Raw genomic sequence first — 10,519 nt, 5'->3', positions numbered from 1 at the left:
AGAGAGAGAGAGAGAGAGAGAGAGAGAGAGAGAGACTGTCCCATTACACGGTGACACATGATCAATAGGCCGATAAGGCGGGAACATCAATGCGCGCGCGAGAACAATGAGGGATATCATCGAGCATCTATCTTAATATTGCCGCCTACACGCGCCCCTGACAGGACCGCCTCATGAAAATTCCGCCCCACGAATCACCCGGGCGTTTCCTCACACACACACACACACACACACACACACACACACACACACAGCTGCTGAGGCTATTATTTCCCCATTTCAATCTGACTCGCCAGCCTTTCATGCTAATTCTATTATTGTTGGAAGTTTATGTGATTTCATATCGCTGGAATCGGTAATGTATAATAACCCTTCAGGCTAGAAGAAAAAAAAGAAAGAAAGAAAGAAAAAACGCACCGTCCTCCTAGCCGCCACCGGGGAAAATAATTACTTTCATATGAAAAACTCGGCACGAGCTGACCGGGTCCTACCGCCTGCGGCGCGAGACCTCCATTCCCTTTTTTTTGAACGGGTGGATGTTGATGGAGCAATAACGTGCGCGAGCCTTTCAAAGCGATAAACAAAAAAAAAAGAAAGGGAGAGAGAAAGGAGAGTAGCCTATCTTTGGCGCCAAAACACATTTTTCCCTTGTGTTTCTTTTACAATACTTTTTTATTATTTATGAAAACGTTACATATATAAATATCTTTGATATTTCATCGTTTGTACAATGTTTGAGGATTTCACGTCGTTCAACGTCCCCACTGCGTTTTCTGCTCCCCCTCAGGAGAAGTCTTGGCCTAGGAGACACAACTAGGCCTGTTTAATCGAGTCAGAGTAACGAAAAAAAAAACTATAATCCACCTGAAGGAAGAATATCCTTTCTCAGACAGCGAGAGAGAGAGAAAGGGGGGAAAACGATTTTTAAAAAAGGAGTTCAAACAGTCTGGCGTAGAAAAAAAGCCTTGTGTTGATTAGCTTTGGGAATGTGAACGGTCCGCCATGTTTTCTGTCACTCTCGGTCCATGTCTGCTTCTTGTCCGTTCGCGTTCTCGCGTGTTCTTGAGTCTTTTTCGTCCACGTCCGACTCCCCTCCGTGTGAAACCGCTGTCTGTGGTGGTCTAGCCTCGGAGGACTCCCCTGTGGTTTCGTTTGAGCTGACCGTGGGAGTTTGGACCGTTAAGTTTTGATTTAAACCGCTTTCCCGCGCTTTTTCCTCAGAGCTGCTGGGGTGATGTTTGTGTTTTGGCGCGTTTTCCGAGTCCGAGTGCGTAAAGCTGGTTAGGTTGGAGTTGGAGTCTTCTGTGTTGGACCACCTGTGGCCGAGGTCGCCCGCTTTCGCGGCGGTCTGTGGCACCATGAAGCCCAAAGGCTGCGTGATGGGGTACAGCAGGAAGTGGCCTTTGCCCACCACGGGTCTCTGAGGCGGTGGCGGCTGTGGGAAGTCCAGCGCGGGCCTCCGCCTGGGACTCGAGTCGGCCAGCAGGCTCTCCACGCTGAACGGGCTGAGCTTGTGAAAGGCTGAAGGCCGCGTGACGTCGCCGTCTGAGGTCCGCGGGGAGCTCCCCGCTTCTGCTTTCCGAGTTCCGGTCAGCTCGGGGGCGGCGCTGGCTCTTTGGTGGTGGTGGTGGTGGTTCGGGCTGTGGTGAGGGAGCGGGTGAGGACCGGCCGCGGCACCGGGGTGCTGAGCCGCCGCCGCCTCGCTGTCGGTGCTCTGCGACACGCCGCTGTCGCTGTCCGAGCCGGGCGTGTGGAGGAGCTCCCCGGCCGACAGCTTGCTCTGCGAGCGCAGCAGCTTGCGCTCCTGCTTCCGCTTCTTCTTCTCCAGGCGCTGCAGCTCCCGCCGCGCGATCTCCTCGGGGTCCATGGGCTCGCCGCTGCAGGTGGTCGGATGGGAGTTGTGCGCTGGTCGCCCCGGCCCTTTCTTGGTGTTCTCTTTTTTCCGCCATTTTGCCCGCCGATTCTGAAACCACACCTATGGCCAACAAGGACACCTGGCTTAGTTAATGCCCCTAACTGAACACCTCACCTGGACAAAATATGGTTGTTTTATAATATGCACACAATCATTTTAACACGATGAGGAAAATTCAACAGAACCTGTTGGTTTAAAGTGATGCTCTTTTGGATGAGCCCAGGCGAATGTTGTGATTATCACTGGATTTGTTTCATTGTTTCTCCAAATCTAGTCCAAAGGACTGAATTAAAGCTTATCTGGTCAGAAATGTTTCTTCATATTTTTGCTCAGTCAAAGGATATGAAACATTTCTGACCTGGGTTAAAATGGCCTAGTATGGGCTTAATAATCACAGGGAACCAGTGTAATTACACTGAATGCAAGTTCTTTCAACTTATGTTTATAAAATGGCCACAATAAATTAATAAACACATCACAGATTTCAAAGAATATTTCACTGCAAAAAAGAAATTCAGAAATTCAGATTAGGGTTTTAAAAGCCGAATAATGACTTAAATAATATCTAGTTTAAATAAAAACAGTGCATGTGATAACAGGCAATATTCCGACCTGTGCAGCTGAGTGATATTAAATAAAATTGAATGGTACCATGTGGGTATTTTTACTCAGTGAAAAGAAACATAGTATTACAAACCGTCTTCATTCACACCTTTTTCACATACACTGTCAGAAAGAAGGCACTAAAGGTACACTGGGGTTGTACCCCTTATGTCACTGGGGTTGTACCCCTTATGTCACTGGGGTGGTACCCCCAGGGATTCTTCAGTACCTTTAGTTAAGGATCATAGTTGTATTCCTTTGAAATTCTGCTTTCTATTTTAAGTTGTATGGACTCCACACACACTGTCCTGACTCCACCTTTTTATTTTACTCTTCTGTTTTAAAACATTTACTTATGAAATAGGTACAAATCTGCCTTTCCCTATGAGAAAAAGCAATTTAATGTCCTTGAACTGTTGTACTTTTGCACATGTATATTGTTCATGGACAAAAATTGATTTGCACCTTTTTCTGACAGGGTGCTAAAATGCACAAGGGTTCTTTGGGGGTTCTTTAGTAAAGACAGTGGTTCTACAGAACCATGAATACTCAAACAACCATTTGCCTGCATAAATGGCTCCTCAGATTGATTGAAATTGAAAATTGATCCATATAGCACCCAAAAAAAAGAGGTTTTCTATTGTTACACGCTTGACTATTTTCACTGTATGCAACCATATCCTTCAGTCTGAAGAACCCTTTCACAATGCAAAGAACCATTTAAGCATGCAAATGATTATTTTAGTGTCCATGGTTCTATGTACATAAAGGTTCTGTACAGGTACATTTCTCATTCATCAAAGTACAAACAGTGTAAATGTTCCCTAAAAGTTGAAAAGTACATCAAATAAAAAGCCTGGAGGCGAGACGGGGTGTGTGGAGACAGTACAGCTTAGAAAATATCATTTCAATGGATTGTGCTACAGTTATGTTGCCTGTCTAAAGGTACTGAGATGTACCCTTGAGGGTAGCACCCCAGGGACAAGAGGGCTACTGCCCCAGTGGCAGTTTACTGCCTTTATTTCTGAGAGTGTAGAACTGTTTTCTTTACTAAACCCTTGAGGAACCAGGTGTAGCTTTATATGGACGCAAAGCAATTGCCGCAAAAAGTGCGGCATCTCGCAAAGTGCGTTGCGTTTTTCGTGGCAGCTGCTCATTCACTGCAGAGGCTCATTCTCAACCATTGCAGCTCTGTAGCCTTGCTGGCTTGCCTTTTGCACCCCAGCTCATTTGCGCGCTGGCGCAGTTTTTGGCGCACACGAGCTGGGCAGCAGCCCTCTTTCTCTTTCACACACACACACACACACACACACACCAAGCCTCCCGCGCTCGGGCCCTTCTGTTCAGCGCTGATAAGGCATCCAGCAGCGGGGCTGAAGCCGCAGACTGACACCAAGACCGCACGCGACACGATAAAGGAGTTTACATCTAGACTAGAAAAGCGCGCTAATCTTCCTGGAGGAATACGAATAATCGCAAGTTAAGCTCCCCAAAGGGAGAAAAAGCACACACGAGAGCACTTGTCTCCTCCCGCATCGCCATCACAATGAGCGATTTCAGCGCACATGCGAGACTTTTAAGCGTTTCACGCGCTTTTATACTGAAGAGGCTCTGCCGTTACAGTCACTCATAGGCCTGCATTAATAGCGTCAGTGCTACAACTGCTTTGATCATTTAGCCACTTTTCTGTTAATAATCGAGATCTAAGGTTCCCCACAATAAAAGCTCCTGCATGTTGCCTGCTGGTGTGTAAATTCCGAAGAAAAGAAACGACACCACTGTCTGAAATGCATTTAGGGAAGTTGCATATATAGATATATAGATAAATATAGATATAGATATGTCGCTGTTGTCGGAAGAAAACCTCGTGTCTCCATTTTTGACGTCTGTTTTGAAAATACCTACTGTCCTTTGTATTGCGTGTGAATTTCAAGATGAATGGACCAAAGCAAACGACCGAAAATGACTTGGGGGGGGGGAACTCTGGTTCCATTGACTTACATTCAAAGTGCAGTAAGTCTTTTCCCTCTCCTGTAAAGTTAACGTTTTGGACATACGAGGTTTTGTTCCGACACAATCGAATGGATTAAACGACGGCTAATATTGAATGAAAATTATCAATAATGTCCGTTTAATTTAAATGAGAAAAATCGCATTTGGTTGTGAAAATTTGGTGACCAATCAGAGCAAGTTTGCACTTTTTCATATTAAACGATTAACTGACCCTCGTATCTTCAGGTCGTCCCAGTAGCAAAACCCACTGTTTGTTTGTTTTGTTTTGTTTTGTTTTGTTTTTTTACCTGCACACGTGACTCGACCAGGTCGAGGCGCAGCGCCAGCGCCTCGCGCATGAACACGTCCGGGTAGTGGCTCTCGCTGAACGCCTTCTCCAGCTCCTCCAGCTGCCAGCCCGTGAAGTTGGTGCGCGTTCGCCTCCGTTTACAGCCTGGACTCTCCTTGTCCGGGTCGCCGGCGTCTAACGAGCGCAGGGAAAGAGCGCGTGAGCCAACGTCACTTCAGATTTCCTACCGCACGAGCTAAAGGGACTGGACGTTTAAGTCGGTCACCCTTAACACGGCCTGTGTGTTGGTAACCCAGCAGGGATTTAATGTAATGAATGCAATGTAAACCAATGTATATATTTATGTGTATATTTATTATTCTCTCTCTCTCTCTCTCTCTCTCTCTATCTATCTATCTATCTATCTATCTATCTATCTATCTATCTATCTATCTATCTATATATATATATATATATATATATATATATATATATATATATATAGTGAAGCGTTAGGCGCCTTTTTACCTCTTTAAATATTTACAAATTAAAAAACAAGCTTGAAAGGAACGTCAATGTTGATGTCAGTCACAGCATCGATGGACATAAAATCACTGGCGAAATTCCAGCAAAATTATTCATTTGATCTGATTATAATCCATAATAAGTCCTTTTCACGCCAGTGGGGTCTGAAGGATGCTGTTATTTTACCAATACAACATTTATTAAAATATAGCCTTGCACTCAAATTACTTAAGAGAAAAATATACACATTTTTAAAAAAATATATGTTTTTAATTTTCCAATTTCACTTTTTTTTTCGCTGTTTGAAAATCCGAAACACAGTACTACAGTTACTTGCACACGAATTAAACCTGGTCTTGGACTGAATGTGGATGTTTCTCCATTTGAAACTGTATTTAGTCTCGGTTTAGGCTGTTGGAAACCAGCCGTATGGTTAAACTACCCACTGAGCAATCTTCGATTTCTGTCTTTGACACGTCGAGTTGATTCAGGTGTTATTGGGAATTGTTTGGTGTCTGTATATTTTCTATTGCTGTATTGGCACCGAAATATGATGGTCGTCTATTCACCTAATTCATTTGTTTATGCTCTTTTAAAAGGAATAAAGTGATGCGCATCGCCTGAACCTGGAAATAAAAGGCAGAATCGCGGAACAGGTTCTTAAAAAGTCTCCAATGAGCTGATCCGGCCTGAATATTACAGCATGTATAGGAAGTATAGACAAATATCTGGTACAGTCATTCGAGCTTTTCTACAAACTGGTACAGAACCAAAGTCAGCTGGTTTGTGTTCGCTCACCGGACAGTTTGTACTGCTGGCCGTCCCCGCTGACCCCGCAGGCGGACGCGAGCAGCGACCCGGAGCCCACCGGGCACGAGCCGTTGAGTAATCCGTCTATGGAGAAGGGCACGGCGGCGGAGGGCAGCGCGTGGCCGGGCAGCTCGTACACGTGGCGGTGTCCGAGGTGGTGGTGGTGATGGTGGTGGTGGTAGGGGAAGCCCAGGCCGACCACGCCGCCGCCCAGCGAGCCTCCGAACGCGGCGTGCGGCGGGTGCTCGAGCGCCCTGCTGTCCATCATTCTCGCGCACCCACCTCCACCAACACTAGCAGCCCTCCGAACCCTCCAAACCCTCCGTGGAAAGCGCACGCGGCGGCGGCGGCGGCGGCGGCGGGGAACGAGGGAACGTGCGCATGCTCTGCGCTCTCGAGCGAGGAATGAAGAGGAGCGCGCTTTCCGCGCGTGAGAGTGTGTGTCTGTTTTTTTTTCCTCTCCGCTTTTTTTCCTCCTCCCCTCTACTTTGTCAACACCGACCTCCGCTCCAGCGGGGAACTGGGAACCCAATCGGGAACGCTAATGGGCGGTGACGTCAGAGACGCGGGGTTAAAATCCTCTTTTTTTCGTACCAATCGCTAATTACACGTGACGTCCATCCCGGTAAACAACAGCACCGCTGTCACAACACCGCACAGTACGGCTAGGGGTGGGAGGTGGAGGTGGAGGTGGAGGAGATTGGGGAGGGGGTGTGGCGAGATGGGTCACTGATTGATTCCTATTTAAATTTGTAAAAGATGACTTTTTTTTCTAGATTTATTACTAATCCCAACATTTCATTGGCCTGTGGAAAAAAACAACAACAGAGTGTTTTTTTTTTTTGAGGAGGGCCGCGTTTAACTGGAGGTCTTTAGAGTGTTCTCCAATTACAGGGAGGCGTCCTGCTCCATAACAGACTCTCTCCATCATAACACTCCGCTGTAGCTGTCAGAACCAATTTGCAGTTGCACGGCTTTCACCAACAGCAGCACGCACCTTCGGAGGGGTTTTAACGGTTATTTATTTATTTATCTATTTTTTTTATTTACGTTCTTAAACGGTCATTTCTTCCAGTAAGTGTGAAGACATCAGGTGTAGGTGCTAAAACACGCAGGAGCTTATAAAACATCAAACAACATGAATATAAATCATACAGCTTAAACCAAATTGGCCAATGAATTGAAAGCCTAATTAATTGAAAACACACACACACACACACACATACACGTGTATATATATATATATACAAAACCTAAAACTGAGCATGATTAGGCTCAATACATGTTTTCTAAAGTGTAAACTCTATATATACATATATATATATATATATATATATATATATATATGTGTGTGTGTGTGTGTGTGTGTGTGTGTGTGTGTGTGTGAATATATACACACAATTGGTAAATTGGACTGCAAACTCGAACTTGAGTTTAATTACAACAGCATGTGCTTCACCATTACAATCCCCTTAGTAACTTGCCAAGCAACCGAGACCCCTACCCTTCTCCCCGCCCCTTGATTGGATTTGTGGGGTTAGACTATGAGCTCCTGCTGAACCGGCTGTGAGAATGTAAAATAGCTGTGATCTGTAGGTCTACACGTTTTGTACTATTAGCACAATTTGTAAGGTGTACACGAGCGAGCCAGGCTGCAAAATGTATATTATTTATTTATTTATTTTACTATATATATATTTTATATTTTAATGGTTTAACTACTACTACTACTACTACTAATAATAATAATAACAATAATAATAACAATTATTATTATTATCATTAATAAAAACATAATATTATATAATAATAATATATTATTATTATTATTATTATTATTATTATTATTAGCGATAAAGAGCTGAGTTTGTGATTTGTCTAGAGAGTCATTCTGACAGTATAATGTCCTCGGGTTGTGGCTGATTCCTGATTCCTCTCTCTAAGTGGGCTACTGGCCTAAATGTAAAGGGTGTCCAGCGGGCGATAACAGCCTCATTTCGCATTATGAGCGAGAGAGACAGAGAGAGAGAGAGAGAGAGAGAGAGACTGCCATGCTCCTGAATACAGAATGGTAATCAATCCTCCGCGTGTATAAAGTGCAGGCTTTCCTCCCTCCCGCCCTTCTCCTCCTCCTCCTCCTCCTCCTCCTCCATTACCGGGAATTAATTCGACTTTATTTATCCAATTTCTCCAGCTGCCAGAATGTTAATTCGAGTTGAAATTTGCTCCCCGCTCGCCTCGGCCGCTCGCTCTCCCTCGCGCTGACCCCTCGGCGCCACCCGGCCCGGCGTGTTGTAATAACCCCGCAGCTTTTCCGGCAGAAAGGCGCGATAATTGTTACCTTATTAGCATGCAAATGGTTTAATTAATATTATTATGAAGAAGCGTATAATCCGTCCGTCACTTGACCCCCGCGGTCTCTCTCTCTCTGTCTCTCTCTCTCTCTCTCTCCCTCTCTCTCTCTCTCTCTCTCTGTCTCTCTCCCTCTCTCTCCCTCTCTCTCTCTCGCATTTCAATGCCTTCATTTTCCAATCGCGAAAAAAGAGACCCCCCTCCTCTCGTTTTCAAAGCGCGCGACATAGAAAGCCTCCTCGTTGAGCGCTGAGAGCTCGTTTGATGCCGGCCGCTTTGTACGCCCCCCGCCGCCACCCACCCCCCCTCCTTCCGTCCAGCACACTTTAAACCCCAAAACATTTCATCACTCTCTGCATGCGCGAATTATGCAAATGGTTTTATTCTTTTTATAATTTTTTTAGCCTCTCTTCAACATCAAAATCCAATAATTGCCTCCTTGTCGTTTGCTTTATTTTTTATTTCTTTATTTTTTTGCCTCTAACATTAGAAAGACTCTTTCCAAGCGCTAGAAACACCGGAACGCTCGCGCACTGCAGGACGCAGCGCGCGCCTCTTCCCAGGAAGGCGGCTCTTGACCACTCGGCCCGCGCGAGGCCTTTCCTGAGCCTCTTCATCCACAGAGGAGCTTTTTAAAAGAGCTTTAAAAGTCAACCTGGAATCAGACTGGACTTACTTTGTGTTCCTGGTCGTATTCATCAGAAGATAAAACTGTCTGTAAAATGTTATAACTTTTGCTCTCCTTTAAAACGTGCTATGAGTTTTGATTACATCACAGTGCACCAGCTGGCAGGGAAAGTCATCACCCTTATCAAAACAATATCAACCATACCAAAGTTCAGTGCTTGTTCTGTTTTGAAAACACAGCATTCAAACACAACTCTTCACATTTTAAAGAAGGTACTTTGCATTCTTATTAAACTACTCAATTTAAAAAATAGACATATACATTTAAAGAAACGCACAAAAAATATTAACCATTAATGTAATTTTTTTCTTCCACCTCCCACAACTCACATTGCCCAAAGAAAGGCTCGTCTTGCTCAGGGGTTTTTAAACAGTCGTAAACTGAAACAATGGTGTCAGAAGAGGGAAACATCAATTTCCCATCTTAAAAATTGCACTGAACTGCAGACAAAGTCATATTTATAAGCGGCAAGCAAAATTCCTATGATAAACGAGTTTACCAAGAATGCACATGTGTGCATCTCTGTGTTTCTTTATCATTCTTATTAGATGCAAACCTGACTTGAACTCACTCACTCGCTCATGTCTAGCAGGCTAAAGATTGTCCAGCAGGGGAGCACTGTTACCACTCAAGTAACTTTTGGTGCTTCAGAAGTGCACTGTCAGAAAAAAGGTACTAAACTCTCCCTGGGTTGTACCCTCAAGGTTACATCTTCATTTAGTTAGGGGACATAATTGTACCCTATTCCATGTTGTATTGACTCCATATACCTTTTCTTTTCCTCTAGCATCTTATTTTATTATTCTGTTTTAAAGCATTAGGTTATGAAATGGTACAAATGTACTTTTCCTCTGGGAGAAAGTTATTTAAGGTGCACTGTTTGGCCTTAAAAGATTGTTGTACCTTTGAGGGAACATCTGCACTTTGCATGTTTGTCCATTAATGAAAGAAATGTGCCTACACAGAATACTTTTTTCTGACAGTGCTGTTTTTGACATCAGTGACACTGTGTGTCTTTATTTAAACAGTAGTGTGCTTTACTTGTGCCTTTGCGCAAGTAAAAACGTTAAACTTGGCAGTGAATGTGAAAAAGTATACTCGATGTGCTTCTATGTAGGATTTTTTGTGTAGCAAAGACAAATGGCTTGACATCATATTCCATTGTATCCACATTTTTTCAATAACCAACTGAATAACAGCGTTATAGTAGCATGATTTTTGTTTTTTACATTTGACATACCAAATTGTAGGCTAGCTGGTGTCAAGCTCACTTGACAAAATTACATTTTCTTATCAAAAACTGTCAGTCTCTCAAATATAGTGCCATACACAGCAAAGGAATTGT

General features: G+C 44.2%; 1 protein-coding gene across 1 annotated transcript; it reads right to left on the bottom strand.

Moving 5' to 3' along the window:
* Nucleotides 1-650: 650 nt before the first annotated feature.
* uncx4.1 (Unc4.1 homeobox (C. elegans)) lies at nucleotides 651-6,751 on the bottom strand. Its single transcript, XM_017684649.2, has 3 exons — nucleotides 6,123-6,751; nucleotides 4,819-4,994; nucleotides 651-1,975 (listed from the first exon to the last, which is right to left on the bottom strand). Exons 1-3 carry the CDS (start codon nucleotides 6,400-6,402, stop codon nucleotides 1,013-1,015), a joined length of 1,419 nt encoding a protein of 472 aa, XP_017540138.1. The 5' UTR covers nucleotides 6,403-6,751; the 3' UTR covers nucleotides 651-1,012.
* Between the last annotated feature and the right edge of the window lie 3,768 nt (nucleotides 6,752-10,519).

This window comes from Pygocentrus nattereri, chromosome 12 (assembly GCF_015220715.1).
Source record: "Pygocentrus nattereri isolate fPygNat1 chromosome 12, fPygNat1.pri, whole genome shotgun sequence".
NCBI lineage: Eukaryota > Metazoa > Chordata > Actinopteri > Characiformes > Serrasalmidae > Pygocentrus > Pygocentrus nattereri.
This window is presented reverse-complemented; position numbering and strand designations above follow the sequence as displayed.

Bases quoted from the DNA above. Each gene is read 5' to 3' on its own strand.
- uncx4.1 (XM_017684649.2), bottom strand. From the start codon at position 6,402: ATGATGGACAGCAGGGCGCTCGAGCACCCGCCGCACGCCGCGTTCGGA. The intron at 4,995-6,122 runs GTGAGCGAACAC...TGCGCTCGTTAG, and splicing joins CCAGCAGTACAAACTGTCCG to ACGCCGGCGACCCGGACAAG. The intron at 1,976-4,818 runs GTAAAAAAACAA...TGTTGGCCATAG, and splicing joins TGGTCGAGTCACGTGTGCAG to GTGTGGTTTCAGAATCGGCG.